Source organism: Gadus morhua, chromosome 7 (genome assembly GCF_902167405.1).
Source record: "Gadus morhua chromosome 7, gadMor3.0, whole genome shotgun sequence".
Lineage (NCBI taxonomy): Eukaryota > Metazoa > Chordata > Actinopteri > Gadiformes > Gadidae > Gadus > Gadus morhua.
The window spans coordinates 29,153,862-29,169,305 of NC_044054.1; the positions used below are offsets into that span (position 1 = coordinate 29,153,862).

The 15,444-nt window shown below is 46.3% G+C and overlaps 1 protein-coding gene across 2 annotated transcripts in view; it reads left to right on the forward strand.

Moving 5' to 3' along the window:
- Nucleotides 1–13,640, forward strand: part of trim3b (tripartite motif containing 3b) — a 35,170-nt gene extending 21,530 nt beyond the window's left edge. The window contains exons 4-17 of one of the 2 annotated variants that reach the window (XM_030361474.1): nucleotides 457–546; nucleotides 1,062–1,213; nucleotides 2,212–2,392; nucleotides 2,670–2,771; nucleotides 3,103–3,201; nucleotides 3,634–3,786; nucleotides 4,463–4,844; nucleotides 5,633–5,736; nucleotides 6,250–6,417; nucleotides 6,745–6,913; nucleotides 7,639–7,680; nucleotides 8,485–8,555; nucleotides 9,006–9,146; nucleotides 9,852–13,640. In XM_030361474.1, the coding sequence (XP_030217334.1) occupies nucleotides 457–546; nucleotides 1,062–1,213; nucleotides 2,212–2,392; nucleotides 2,670–2,771; nucleotides 3,103–3,201; nucleotides 3,634–3,786; nucleotides 4,463–4,844; nucleotides 5,633–5,736; nucleotides 6,250–6,417; nucleotides 6,745–6,913; nucleotides 7,639–7,680; nucleotides 8,485–8,555; nucleotides 9,006–9,146; nucleotides 9,852–10,004 (2,007 nt within the window). In that variant the 3' untranslated portion in view covers nucleotides 10,005–13,640. The remainder of the gene's footprint in view (nucleotides 1–456; nucleotides 547–1,061; nucleotides 1,214–2,211; nucleotides 2,393–2,669; nucleotides 2,772–3,102; nucleotides 3,202–3,633; nucleotides 3,787–4,462; nucleotides 4,845–5,632; nucleotides 5,737–6,249; nucleotides 6,418–6,744; nucleotides 6,914–7,638; nucleotides 7,681–8,484; nucleotides 8,556–9,005; nucleotides 9,147–9,851) is intronic. The other variant, XM_030361475.1, reaches the window with a different exon arrangement.
- Nucleotides 13,641–15,444: the final 1,804 nt, after the last annotated feature.

Below are 15,444 nucleotides of genomic sequence, written 5' to 3' on the forward strand. Positions count from 1 at the left end.
TTACACCAACCAGGAATTTGGCTTGGTGAATAAGGTGCATACATTAAGGCAATAGCAATGAACAATGAACAAACAGTGATATATATTTGACACAATATAAACAAGCAGGGACATAAGTGAACAATTAAAAATAGGATAAAATAGAATAAAGTAGAATAAAATAGAATAATTTAAAAACTAAAATAAAAGATACTTAAAAATGTATAAGAATTTACAAATTGGTGATGGGTATGAGTGCCAGAGTCAGTGTCAGTCAGTGGGGGTGGCGGTCCCGGGACCTGTTAAGGATCCCAACTGAAGAGGGGAAGAAACTGTTCAAGTGGCGGGAGGTTTAGGTCCTGATGGACCGCAGCCTCCTGCCAGAGGGGAGAGTTCCCAATAGGCTGTGACCAGGATGGGAGCGGTCACATGGGAGTGACCGCTCTCCTCTGCCCCCCCCTCCCCCGGCCCCTCCAGGTTCTGCAGAGAGACCCCGAGTGTTCCCGGGAGGAGGACTGCCCCGCCGCCGGCGGGACGCCCCTGAGCTGCCCCAACCACGAGGGCAAGGTGGGACCACGGGGTTCACCCTCCGACCTCTGACCTCTGACTTCTGTGCTCTGACCCGGTTTAGACGTCTGAATGAATAAGGGAGATCTCACAGCGCACCGACGGGATCACTTGGAATTATTTATGACGAGAAGAGCTCTATGATGAAGCGAGTGGGTTTTAAATATTTATGGTGCATAAACTAAATTGATCCTTCTGGAAATATATGACATAACGGCCCTAGTTCCATATATTCATGCTGAGTTGGAACTGGGATTTAACATTCATGAGAATACAGTATATTAACATATATATTTACAATAAGCATCAACATTGTGTAAAGTTAATGTGCTGTTTATTTTATTCAGAAAGTCTATCAATTTGCTTTGTGTACATTGTTTTCCCCTTTCTTTTCCTTCTTCAAAAAAACCCATAGAATTGTTAACATTCCAAAAAATATATAAAAGCTTTTCCATAACGTTTGATACTAAATACAAGTTATCCGTTCTCAACTGGGACACTGGCGCCCCCTGCAGGTGATGGAGTTCTACTGCGAGTCGTGCGAGACGGCCATGTGTCTGGACTGCACGGAGGGGGAGCACCGCGAGCACGTCACCGTCCCCCTACGGGACGTCCTGGAGCAGCACAAGGCGGCGCTGAAGGACCAGCTGGATGCCATCCGTGGCAGGTTGGTCCCCCGCGTGCCCGTCTAAAATGTACCCCAGGATTTAGGCCGACACTCATTGAGGGGTTTTGACCCCAATTGAAAATGTCCCGCTCTATTTTGGGCTCGGTATCATAGGGTTAGTTAGTTATCAGGGGCGTCGTGGGGCCACCCTGGTGTCAGTAAGAGCAGACCTCGCCTCACCTCCACCCTTAAAGGTCCCATGACACGCCACCAGGTGTGCGATTAGCCGTTACAAGCCGTTTTGAATATCTGCCCCTTATGACATCATCATAAGTGGGCGTGAGCACACATGATCTATCCAGCACACATCTAGGCGGACACGCCCACCTGTGATGTCATAAGGGGCAGATTTTCAAAACGGCTTGTAACGGCCTATCACGCTCACACCTGGTGGCATGTCATGGGACCTTTAATTACACGTAGAGACTCAGAGGAGAGGAACTGTGGGACTCGGGTGTTCTATATATATATCATTTGTCCCGCAAGCGTTATCGCTTCAGTGTGTATTGATCTGCAGTCGGCAGCATGGCCCGTTCTGTTCTGACCTTTGCTTTCTCATAATAGTCGTTTTGTGTAGGCGGCTTGTGATCTTTAGAGAAAGCTTACGTCTATAAAGGGAATTCTTTGTTTCCCTCTTGTGTCAATCACGATGGCATGTTCGATTGAATAATGAGGAATTCATTCTATCTTAGTTTTGCCGTGTAGAGCCTGTCGACACTTTCATCATCAATATCAACGCTTGACTATAGGCTTAACTTACACTACAACTAAACTTATACTTTACTATCATTATTATGGATTTGCTTCTATGAGTATTTGGGAGGGGACTTGGATCGAACAGCAGCACACAATTAAACAAATTACTTAAAAATAAGAATAAAATCGAATTAATTCTGTTCACATAGAAGTACGATGGTACTGGATGTGGTTTGGGTGTATGTGTGGTGAATTGCATGTTTAGGATGACAGTGTGTGTGTACTTCCTGCGCCGCCCCCAGACTCCCCCAACTGACGGCGGCCATCGAGCTGGTGACGGAGATCTCCCGGCAGCTCACGGAGGGGAAGAACCAGGCGGTGGCCGGGATCAGCAGTACCTTCGATGACCTGGAGAGGGCGCTACAGCAGCGCAAGAACGCCCTGATCACTGACCTGGAGAACATCTGCAGCTCCAAGCAGAAGGTGGAGACAGATGTTTAGACATGGGCACTGACAAAGACGCTTTCTTGACATTGACTACTATATTTTAAAGCTGCACTATGTCACTTTTCTATTTGCTCCGTTAAACTTAACTCTGCACTAGAAAGTTTCTCAAGTATGACAGACAGTCAAACAGACGTTCAATATGACCTTTCACATCTTCCTGCTACTTTTACTCCATCTCTCTCTCTCGCCTTCCTCAATCTGTCCCCTTTTCTCTCATCCAATGGGCTTCCATCCTCTCCGCTCCTCCCCCCAGGTGCTGCAGGCCCAGCTGACCTCCCTCCTGCAGGGGGCAGAGCACATCCAGAGCAGCTGTGGCTTCACAGAGCAGGCCCTCAGCCACGGGAGCTCCACGGAGGTAGGTCCCAGCGCACAAAGAGGACCCACAGCCAATCAAACCACAGGAACAGTCGGTTGATGTGACTGATGCTAGATGCAGCCAATGGAATTGCAGCAACACCAATGCAGTAAAACTTGTTAACTAAAAGCAGAAATCTCTAAATAAATTCTTACGCTGTTTATGTTCCAAAAATGTATGTTCCTTGAATCACAATATGAGTAAAAAGAATTTGTTCTGGTAAAGTAAAGTAATAATACAGACAGATCCACACCACCAAACCACAGTAAAATTACAATAATGATGCAGAAAACAGTCATTACATGCTCTTTCGCCTGTGTTTGGCGGCCAGGTGCTGCTGGTGCAGAAGCAGATGAGCGAGCGTGTCACGGCGCTGGCGAGACACGACTTCCCAGAGAAACCGCATCAGAACGCACACCTGGACTGTCAGGTAAGAGATGTCTGTTCACACTGGCCCCCCCCCGTTCTCTCTCTCTCTCTCTCTCTCTCTCTCTCTCACTCACTCACTCACTCACTCACTCACTCACTCACTCACTCACTCACTCACTCACTCACTCACTCACTCACTCACTCACTCACTCACTCACTCACTCACTCACTCTCGCTCTCGCTCTCTCTCTAGAATAGTTCTCTCTCTAGAATAGTTCTCTCTCTAGAATAGTTCTCTCACTAGAATAGTTCACATTGCTCCCATTTTTTGCTGATTAGATGTTTTAGTATCTTCTGTCATAACATGATGTTGATTCCGGGTACGGTTTGTATGGTTATTGACTAAGAGCAGCTAACTTATTTTAAGTGTCTTGTCACTGAGTGTGTGTGTGTGTGGCTGTATCATCCTGTGTGACTCTGCTGCCCCCTGCAGGTGGAGACGGACGGGCTGCGCCGCTCCATCCAGAACCTGGGGGTCCTGATCACCACGGCAGCCGTGGCCCACACCTCGGTGGCCACCGGGGAGGGCCTGCGCCACGCCACCGCGGGGGTGCCACAGAGCGTTACCGTGACGACCAAGGACAAGGTACGGCACTGCAGGATTACATTCAGCAGTGGGCATTTTTGGTTGATATCTTTGTTTTGTTTTTTATGTTTTTTTTCCCAGGGGAACATTTGATTTGCTTCAGTAAGAAAATTGTTGAATCAATAGATTTAGATCATTTTACGTTATTTTACATATAGTTACATGTAGCAGTTTGTTTGCAGACACTACCTAGAGCTACCCTGAGGTTATATGGTGGTTGTTCATTTCTTGTTCTGTTCAGTTGTCTCTCTCTCTCTCTCTCTCTCTCTCTCTCTCTCTCTCTCTCTCTCTCTCTCTCTCTCTCTCTCTCTCTCTCTCTCTCTCTCTCTCTCTCTCTCTCTCTCTCTCTCTCTCTCTCTCTCTCTGTCTCTCTCTCTCTCTCTCTCTCTCTCTCTCTCTCTCTCTCTCTCTCTCTCTCTCTCTCTCTCTCTCTCTCTCTCTCTCTCTCTCTCTCTCTCTCTCTCTCTCTCTCTCTCTCTCTCTCTCTGGCTATTTGTGTCCTCCGCTCTGTCTCTCTGTCTCTCTCGCTCTCTCTCGCTCTCTCGTTCTCTCTCTCTCTCTCTCTCTCTCTCTCTCTCTCTCTCTCCCTCTTTCTCCTCCTTGACTCCACCTCCTCCTCCTCATTGGTCCCTCCCTTTATATAACCCTGCCCCCTATCCCCCCCCCCCCCCCACAGGACGGGGAGCTGGTGCGGACGGGCAACGCCCTCCTGCGGGCGGAGATCACCTCGGCGGGCGACGGCGTTGCCGCGGCCGACGCCGAGGTCACGGACAACAAGAACGGCACGTACGAGGTGGGCTACGTCCTGCGCGCCGAGGGGGACTTCCTGTTCAGCCTGGCGCTCTACGGCCAGCCCCTCCGCGGCAGCCCCTTCCGCCTGCGGGCCCTCAAGCCCTCCGACGTGCCGCAGTCCCCCGACGACGTGAAGCGCCGCGTCAAGTCCCCCAGCGGCACCGGGGGCCACGTGCGGCAGAAGGCGGTGCGCCGGCCCTCCAGCATGTACAGCACCACCAAGAAGAAGGAGAACCCCATCGAGGACGAGCTCATCTACAGAGTAGGTGGGTGTCCCCCCCGCCGGGAGTGCTAGGGGGGTAGAGCCACGGTAGGGCCCCAAGGGCGAGGGCCAAGAGGGCTAGGGCCACGAGGTTTAGAGCCCCAAGCGCTAGGGCCAAGAGGGCTAGGGCCACGGGGTTTAGGGCCCCAAGGGCTAGGGCCAAGAGGGCTAGGGCCACGGTAGGGCCCCAAGGGCGAGGGCCAAGAGGGCTAGGGCCACGGGGTTTAGGGCCCCAAGGGCTAGGGCCAAGAGGGCTAGGGCCACGGTAGGGCCCCAAGGGCGAGGGCCAAGAGGGCTAGGGCCACGGGGTTTAGGGCCCCAAGGGCTAGGGCCAAGAGGGCTAGGGCCACGGTAGGGCCCCAAGCGCTAGGGCCAAGAGGGCTAGGGCCAAGAGGTTTAGAGCCCCAAGGGCTAGGGCCAAGAGGGCTAGGGCCACGGTAGGGCCCCAAGGGTTAGGGCCAAGAGGGCTAGGGCCAAGAGGTTTAGGGCCCCAAGGGCGAGGGCTAGGGCCACGAGGTTTAGAGCCCCAAGGGCGAGGGCTAGGGCCAAGAGGTTTAGAGCCCAAAGGGCGAGGGCCAAGAGCCTAGGGCTACGAGGTTCAGGGCCCCAAGGGCGAGGGCCAAGAGCCTAGGGCCACGAGGTTTAGGGCCCCAAGGGCTAGGGCCACAAAGGCTTCATTATGAAAAAATAATTTATTTTATTAGTCAAATCTATCAGCTCATGGACTTCTTTGTCATCTTTTGGCTGGGTTAGTGAAGGTGTCCCTGAAGCTGAAGGTCTTTGTCTCCTCAGGTTCAAGAGGCAGAGAGAAGGGCGAGTTCACCAACCTCCAGGGCATCTCAGCCTCAAGCAACGGCAGGGTGGTGGTGGCAGACAGCAACAACCAGTGCATACAGGTGGGACTGATGACTGATGATGATTGACTGCCTGATGATTGACTGACTGACTGATTTTTACATTATACCAACATATATAGTACTTTCAAATCAAAAACATCACCCTGCAGACTGGGGATCGACTGATATGGATTTTTTAATGCCTATAACGATTTTCTTTCATCAGTCTTAGCCGACTCTTTTCTTGAGTCGATATTTGGAGCCGATACTGCTTTTGCCCCCTAAATTTACTTCATAAAAATTTCACAATGATAACAAACGTTACAAGTCTCAGTTTAAAATAGGAACATTTATTGAATTGTCTGTAAATAATGTCATGAAAAATAAAATAATATAAAATAAAATGTGCAAAAAAGATCGGCCGATGCCGATACACAAATATCTGCCGATAATATCGGCCGGCTGATATATCGGTCGATCACTACTTCAGACCAGCCCAGCTCTGTAGCACTGGAGTCCCACCACTGTGAGTCTTTGCACCAGACTGTTCTTCTGACCTCCTTTCGTCCGCAGGTGTTCTCCAACGACGGGCAGTTCAAGATGCGGTTCGGGGTGCGGGGGCGTTCCCCGGGGCAGCTCCAGAGGCCTACGGGTGTGAGCGTGGACCTGAACGGGGACATCGTGGTGGCGGACTATGACAACCGCTGGGTCAGCATCTTCTCATCGGACGGCAAGTTCAAGGTGACATATTGACCCACCGACGCAAAGACAAAAACAAGTTTTGGACGGTGTTCAATTCTGAAACACTTTTTTTTGTTTATCATTTACCTTGGCGTCTATTTTTGTTTTCATTAGTACTTTGTCATTTTGATTTATTGTATCCTATCCTGTGTTCTGCTGGGCTGTTGCAACAAACAAATTACTCCTACGGGGGACTAATAAAATTGTATCTAATCTAATCTACACCATTTTGTTCAAACAAATTCCCAACTCCCAAATCCCGTCATCATACCCTATTCTGTATTTACATCTCCCCCCCCCCCCCCTTCCTAACTTCCTCCTCCCCAGAACAAAATCGGGGCGGGGCGTCTCATGGGGCCGAAGGGCGTGGCCGTGGACAGGAACGGACACATCATCGCCGTGGACAACAAGGCCTGCTGCGTCTTCATCTTCCAGTCCAACGGGAAGCTGGTCAACAAGTTCGGAGCGCGGGGGACGTCCGAGAGGCAGTTTGCAGGTGAGGGGAGGGGCTTATGAAAGGTAGTTAGCAGGTGAGGGGAGGGGCTTATGAAAGGTAGTTAGTAGGTGAGGGGAGTGGCTTATGCAAGGGAGTTAGCTGGTAAGGGGAGGGGCATCTTATGGGTAATTAGCAGGTGAGGTAGTGGGGTTTCTGATAGGTAATCAGCAGGTCAGAGGAAGGGCCATCCGAGAGGCAGTTTGCAGGCGAGGGGAGGGGCTTATGAAAGGTAGCAGGCAGGTAATGGTGGAGCCTCTGATTGGTTGTTATCAGGGGAGGGGAGGGGCTTCTGATGGGTAATCAGTAGGTAAGGAACAGAGGCTTCTGATAGGTAATTAGTAGATGAGGGGAGGGGCTTATGAAAGGTAGTTAGTAGGTTAGGGGAAGGGGTTTCTGAAAGGTAGTTAGCAGGTGAGAGGAGGAGCTTCTGATAGGTAGTTGGCAGGTAAGGGGTGGGGCTTCTCATTTGTATTAAAAAGGTGAAGGAGGGGCTGCTGATAGGTAGCTGGCCGGTAAGGGCAGGGGCTTCTGGAAGGTGGTCCACTCCTCTGATAGTGAACCAAGGGGATAGTAGGGATAGTTGAGAGGTGAGGAGGGGTTCCCGCACACCGACTCATTTTGGTTCTGTGAAGAGCGTTCAGGTTATGCCCTCATTTCCTATTGCCCATCTTTCATCTCTGAATACCCTCCTCTATGTCTGTTCTTCCTCCTGTTCTCCCCTTCAGAAAAACTTGGCCCAATTGTAAATAAGTCAGTCCCAGTTTTCAGTAAGTATTGAGTGTGGGTTTGGTACCACCGTAGTCTGTAACCCAGTGCCTTGTCTAACCTTGCTCCCTAGTTACTCTCCAACACACCTTTTGATCAACCTGTTTTTAATTAACTCATGTGAGGTATGGTTTGTTGTGGAATGTGATCAGGAAGATCAATAGTACCATGTCACTCGTGTTTTGTTGATTCTTCCGTATTTGTAATTGTTTTATATGATGATAATGTTGGCATATGAAACTGATGTGACGTGACCGCAAAATAACAGAATCAAATAACATTGTGATGACAACATAAGCAAGAAATAGAAGTGAAATGTGTGTCAATAATGCAATAACAGTATAGGAAGCATCAGTGATTTCTCCTTTTACGATCTGGATCAAATACTTCAATAATACATTAAAGCATTCAGCTTTAAAACCATCTAATGCACACAACTATAAAGTTGTAAGAGCCCATTGAGATGGAGTGGTTTTGTGATTGTTTGGTTGTCGTATGCAGAGATTGACTTCAATTTAATCAATTTGGAACATCTTTGTGCATGTAACAAATGGCTCTTGTTTTTACCCAATAAAGTGATTAACTCTGATTTTACAAAAAAAAAATTATATACAATTCGGGGTAAAAGTCAGGATTTTGAGATTAAAACACTGATATTTTTTTACTTATTTACTTATGGTTTAATCAAACGGTTAAGCAAGTGTTGGAAAACAAGTTGGGTGGCTATCGGCATAATCCTCCTTCCCAAGTGCAGAAAAAGACATCAAACCATGCATTAACACTGCAATATGATCCCTTTTCTCCAGGTCCGCACTTTGTGGCTGTGAACAACAAGAACGAAATCATCGTGACTGACTTCCACAATCACTCTGTGAAGGTAAAATATGAAAATATTGCAAAAAATAATGATCATCATTCACCCTCACCACTGTATTAACACCGCAAAAGGGAAAAAAAAAGACTCACTTCTTTAGAGTTCACCTGGACTCTGCATAGTCACCCCGTCCCAACCCTCCTACTTGTACTTATTGTATGTTGTTTGTCCTGGCACTTAATGTACGCACTTATTATACGTCGCACTTAGTAATAGTACTTAGCTGTGTACCATTTATCCTAGCTGTCTTTGTTATTTACGGGGAATGGGGTAACCTCGTGATTGTTGGTGCTTGGCACTTGGTTCTACGAACATCCTTACTGTATCGACAAGGATACATTGTTGTTTCTTTCTTCTGACAAATGTACTTATTGTAAGTCGCTTTGGATAAAAGCGTCTGCTAAATCCCCTAAATGTAAGCGGCGGCCATGTTGTCTCCTGGTTGCTCCTCAGGTGTACAACGCGGACGGAGAGTTCCTCTTCCGGTTCGGCTCCCACGGGGAAGGGAACGGCCAGTTCAACGCGCCCACCGGCGTGGCCGTGGACGCCAATGGAAACATCATTGTGGCCGACTGGGGGAACAGCAGAATACAGGTGAGACCCCCGACCGCCACCTGCTTAACGTCCTCACTGACACAGGCTCTCCCTTCAGGTCAGCTGACATTTAGTGGAACGTCTCATGGAGCTTATTCTTTAGAGCGAGAAAACACAGAGCAACGCTGTGTCAGATCTGTGTGTGTAAATTCCAGCCCTGGGTAAGGGTAAGTTCTCTCTTTTTCTCTCTCTCTCTTTCAGTCTCTCTATTTTTCTGTCCCTCCTCTTTCTTCTGTCTCTCGCCTTTCTCTCTCTCTCTCTCTCTCTCCTTCCTCGCCTCTCTCTCTCTCTCTCTCTCTCTCTCTCTCTCTCTCTCTCTCTCTCTCTCTCTCTCTCTCTCTCTCTCTCTCTCTCTCTCTCTCTCTCTCTCTCTCTCTCTCTCTCTCTCTCTCTCTCTCTCTCTCACACATAAACAGAGTGTATTGTGTGGACTGTGTCTGGGTGATCTACCTCCAGAAAGGTCTTATCTTCTCTAGAATGTGAGCCCTTCCCCCAACCCAACCAGACTTTATTGCAACCAGATGGGCGAGGGTTGAGAGAGGGTCATTCCTCGGGAGGGGGTATCATGGATTTACGACTTTGGTGTTTACAGAACTGTTCCAAAATAAACATTCAAACGGTGAAACCTGTTGGAACTCAGGAAGGGGGGATGTAGAGAGCATTTTGTAATCCCTTCCTCGTTTTTCGTGTGTGTGTGTGTGTTAGGTCTTTGACAGCACAGGTTCTTTCCTGTCCTACATCAACACGTCTGCGGACCCCCTGTACGGGCCACAGGGCCTGGCGCTCACCTCGGACGGGAACGTGGCCGTGGCCGACTCCGGCAACCACTGCTTTAAGGTCTACCGCTACCTGCAGTGAGGCTGAGCGTAGCGGAGGACAGTGCACGTCAGCGGAGGACAGTGCACGTGAGCGGAACTTTCTCGTGCACGTCGGCGGAGGACAGTGCACGTGAGCCAAACTCTCTCGTGCACGTCAACATCACTCTCGTGCACGGGAGTGGAACTTTCTCGTGCACGTGAACAGAACTCTCTCGTTGCACGTGAGCGAAGGACAGTGCACGTGAGCCGAACTCTCTCGTGCACGCGAACGGAACTCTCTCGTGTACGGGAGCGGAACTCTGTCGTGCACGTGAACCGAACTCTCTCGTTGCACGTGAGCGGAGGACAGTGCACGTGAGCCGAACTCTCTCATGCACGCGAGCGGAACTCTCTTGTGCACGTGAGTGGAGGACAGTAAACGTGATGGGAATTCTCTCGTGCACGTGAACAGAACGCTCTCGTGCACGCGAACAGAACGCTCTCGTGCACGTGAGCGGAACTCTATCGTGCACGTGACGTTCCATGGCTAGATCTCCCAAATCCCGCCTCTGCACCAATATCGCTTAGGAGAACCCCCTAAAAGGTTGCGCTGAGATTCCTCTTGACTTTTGTTCAACTGCCGTTCTATTTAGCGTATTCTATCTTCAATCTACAACCAATTGTTCTGAAGTTGTAAACTTTTAAGTCACACACTATCGATAACTTTACAAAGCGGCGGGGAGTTGCGCTTGGAACGCCGTGCATTCTGGGTAATGCTTTCGATAATCTTAAAGGCTATTGCTTGGCTGGAGGACAGACATAGCAGTCTCCTGGTTATGTGTTACTGGCGATAATATATTTTACCACAGCAACCTGCAATACAGTGTGCTACCTTTACTGGTCATAACTCTTCAGAACGGCCTGAAGAGATGAACCCATACTGGCCAAGGTTTAATATCAAGCTACCATAGCCATAGCCATGAATATCCCGAGTCTAAAGAACTGACGTATCAAATAAGGACATGAATCATATGCCTTCATGTGCTAAGTGCATCCTTGGTTACCAATCAAACTTTGGTGTTTAAAATGAACTTTTAACGATCGCCTTTCCTATATGGCCCAGATTCCCGGAGTACACAAAATCCAGATTTCCCTTTTCTACGCTGTTTCTGAATCCTTTCCATTCATTCCAATGAGACGCAGGCAAAGATTACAACAAGGATTCATCCTCTATCAGGCTCTTTTATGACTTTAACCAAAGCCCCATCCCACCACCCCCAAACCTTATCAACATAGTATAATATCCTACATTATGGTTGTATTGTATAGCTCTAGTTCCACACACCGATTCGTAAGAATCTAAACCAGACATCTAGACAATCGGATTGCCCTTACACATATTATATATAATTAGACAGATTTAATTGTTGTCAGTTTACTTCTGAAGATAAAATAGGTTGTCTTTTTTGTCCTTCATCTCTGAACATCTCCACTCCCATTGTTGTCTGCGGAAAAGTGCCAGGCCTCAATGTAAATAGATTAGGAGTCATTCACATCCCCCTGGTCTGTGGCGTGGTCCTTTCTAGAACCTCAGGGTTGGTATACATAGGCCTACTCAATAAATATATATATATATATATACATATATATATGTGTATATATATATAGGGCCAAGGTTAGTTCCCTATATAACGCATATATAACACACTGTAGTATATCAATACAATACATTCAGCGGTAGTAGGCAGCTGTTTAAAGTAGGAAACATCAAGAAACACATTATAAATGTGTCATTGCGCTGTATGATTTTCAAAAGGAATTGTATTTATTTTTTAGATTTTCTTTTCTACATGATTTCCTCGAAATGTATTTTTCTAAAGGGTGCATTTTGACCTCGCATTCTCTCCTCTTTGCCAACCAACTGTTGACGGTCCCTGGAGAACGACAGCACCACCTAGTGTTGGGGATCCTTTCAACGTGCTCACATTAAGACCAACAGTCACTTACCGCTGCCAAAATGTGTTGTTGTACGTCGTTGTCGAACGTTGCACAAAGATAATGAGAAAAAAGGTTAGATAGTTTACAAGAGTAATATATGGATTTGTGTGTATTTATCATCCACACTTCTTTTGACTGTAACGTATTGTGTGTCGCAAAACGTGCGGTCCTAATTGTAGACAGGCACTTTGGGACACAACCGTGCGCTGTGTGTTTACTTCGTGTTCGTTTGGTCTTTCGCTTTATACTCACATCTAACTCCGCGGTTGCCTCACTTTTTGCTTACATCCTGCGTTTTTAGGGGCTTTTCATTCAGCCGTCACAAACTCAACATGCATCTGCTTCCCTAAAGACGCGTTCACACCAAAAAAGGGGCGGGGAAAAGCCATAAAAAGTTAAACGCGTCTTTGCAAATACATCAAACACGTTCACAGAGGCAAACTTTTCACCCGAAAATGTGCGGATTGATGCAAGGTGCAGCTCAAACACCCAGGTTCACACTGATTTTGTGTGATTCTACTCGCGAGAACCCTTCGCTCGAGTGGAAATATTTAAACTTTTCCGCGTATTTCGCCTGATGCTGGGTCGTCTCGTCACAGCCAATCAGCGTTCACTCCCTGAGCTGAGGTCCAGAGTGAACCGCAGCATGGAGGAGAAAGTTATTGTTGCTGTTTGCGACTCCCGTTGCTCTATATCTATGTGATATATTATATAATATCACGGTCAAAAGCGGATGATATTATGAATCTTAAACGACTGCGTCAGGTTCTCCGACGTCTCTTGTACTTCCAGAACGTTAAGTAAATGCTCATAGTGGTTTATTATCTTGGCCATGGTTGTGATTTAATTGCCGAAATAAAACGTAGTTGGTCATAAGAGGAAGTCCCTCCTATTACACTAAGGCAAGTAAATCCAACTCATGCAAATCCCTCGAGCGAGTACAATTTTTCTACTCGCGCGAGCAAACTCAGACTTTGTTTTTGGTGTGAACGCACGATAAGGGATTATGGTGCGTTCCAGAGCCCATACAAACCTGTGGGCCGTGGGACTTATCCTACCTCCAAATAAGAAAAGTGCACTGGAATGCCTGTCTAAGTGGAACATCCCACCGTCGAAGTGGAACCTCATACTAGCGAACTGGGGGGTGATCGACCTATCACCAAGGAGCTAGTACAGTTCAGGTAGGATAAGTCCCACATCCCATTGCTTTGGATGGGCTCTGGAACGCACCAATAGTCCTGGTTTGCTTGTGGCTATGAACCAATAAACAGGACCTTAAAGATGGGGCAACACTGCTGTAGCTCCTTGGGTTAGCTGTGCAGGCTACAGAGCACTATGATATAGACTGCTAAGTTAATCACATGCACCTGTTTACATTAAAGTTCTGATTGCAGAAACTGGTTACCATCTAGTTTCTACAACCTTTGTAAAATCTAGTCAAGCTAATCAATTTCTTTGTTTAATTAATAAATAATCTTGAGTTTTTTCGTTTTGCAGTTCTAAATATCAACGGTTGGCCCATGTATTATCTTTTTTTCCATCAGTCCATATCTTTAATCATCACTGATTTACCGACACAGATAAAAGGTATCATCATGGAAATAGTATTTACTTACATGACTCACAATTACATGAAATACTCAATATGTCTACTTACTGCAAGGATATTGTTGTAAATATTAAAGAATTACACTATGAATTGTCTGAATAATTGGAGTTATTAGGTCGTAAGTCTCAAGCTTTATCGACCCATGACCCAAAGGTCATCCCAGTAAAACTTACAGGACACTCTGGGGCAGGGACGTGGGAAGTGGGGGTGCTTAGGGTGCTGCAGTACCCCCCCCCCCCCCTGGCGGCCTCTGGCTGTAACTGCAAGTGAGAAGGTTTTCTGAACAAATCAATACTTTTTTTTTTTTTTTTTATAATTTTATCATACATGATTTTTCATTAAATTATAGACATCCACCCTTTTTATGATATTTATGATATTGTCATTTCATTTTATTTAGAACATTGTCTGAGTAGGCTGACGTAGGCTATGACGCACAACGCAGAACTGTCGATAGCTGAATATCGTAGCCTACTATGCTGAATTTACATAAGCATGTTGGTATTCAACATCTGTTGTAGTGAACATTCTAAAACTGGTGTAAAATGTTGCTGCCATATTAATAGACACGTTGAATGTTATCGTTATGATTCTGGAATACTGCACGTAAACTGGTTGGCAAAAAAAGAGCAAAGACGGACGGTTCACTTGACGGAGAAACCGTCACTCTCCTCATATCAGACAACTCGTAACACTGGATGAAAATGAAGGCTTTCTTTTATTGTCACTCTCCTTTTAAACCTTTAGAAATAACCTCCTGAATCCTTGTTATAACGCTGTGTATAATCCCGGACCGCAACAGCTTGTCGGCATGTTGTTAGTGTGTGAAATTCAGCACAGTATCAGCCGAGTTGACTCTAATTTCCACATTGTTTACTTGCTGACGTTTGTGAATAACAGTGGCTAGTTGGCAGAACTCTTTTAACACACCAGTAGAGTGTTTATCAGAGCGGAGCCCTGAATGTTGCGCAGCATTTATTATGACGTCATTATATAGACTCTCTCTCAGTACCCCCCCCCCCCCCCCCTTGGACTGACTTCCCGCGTCCCTGGTGTTACCCCCTATGTTTTATTCTATACTTTTCAACAGTGTTACCCCTTATGGGTTTTCCATGACCACAGATAAAAAACGACAGTTTTTTTTACGTTTCATTTGATAAAAACGACAGTGTTACCCCTTATGTTTTTTTCCCATGATGACTGATGAAAAACAACAGTGTTACCCCTTATATTTTATTTGACAAAGACAAAAGTGTTACCCCTTGTGTTTTTTTCATGACGACCAATAAAAAACAACAGTGTTACCCCTTATGTTTTTATTCAGTATATATATATATATGAAAAAAAACATAAGGGGTAACACTGTCGTTTTTATTGGTCATCATGAAAAAAAACATAAGGGGTAAGACTGCTGTTTTTTATTGGTCGTCATGAAATAAACATAAGGGGTAACACTGTCGATATTTATCAAATAAAACATAGGGGGTAACACTTTTGTTTTTCTTTGGTCGTCATGAAAAAACCCACAAGGGGTAACACTGTCGTTTTTTATTGGTCGTCATGAAAAAAAACGACAGTGTTACCCCTTGTTTTTTTCATGATGACTGATAAAAAACGACAGTGTTACCCCTTATATTTTATTTGACAAAGACAACAGTGTTACCCCTTGTGTTTTTTTCATGACGACCAATAAAAAACAACAGTGTTACCCCTTATGTTTTTATTCAGTATATATATATATATGAAAAAAAACATAAGGGGTAACACTGTCGTTTTTATTGGTCATCATGAAAAAAAACATAAGGGGTAAGACTGCTGTTTTTTATTGGTCGTCATGAAATAAACATAAGGGGTAACACTGTCGATATTTATCAAATAAAACATAGGGGGTAAC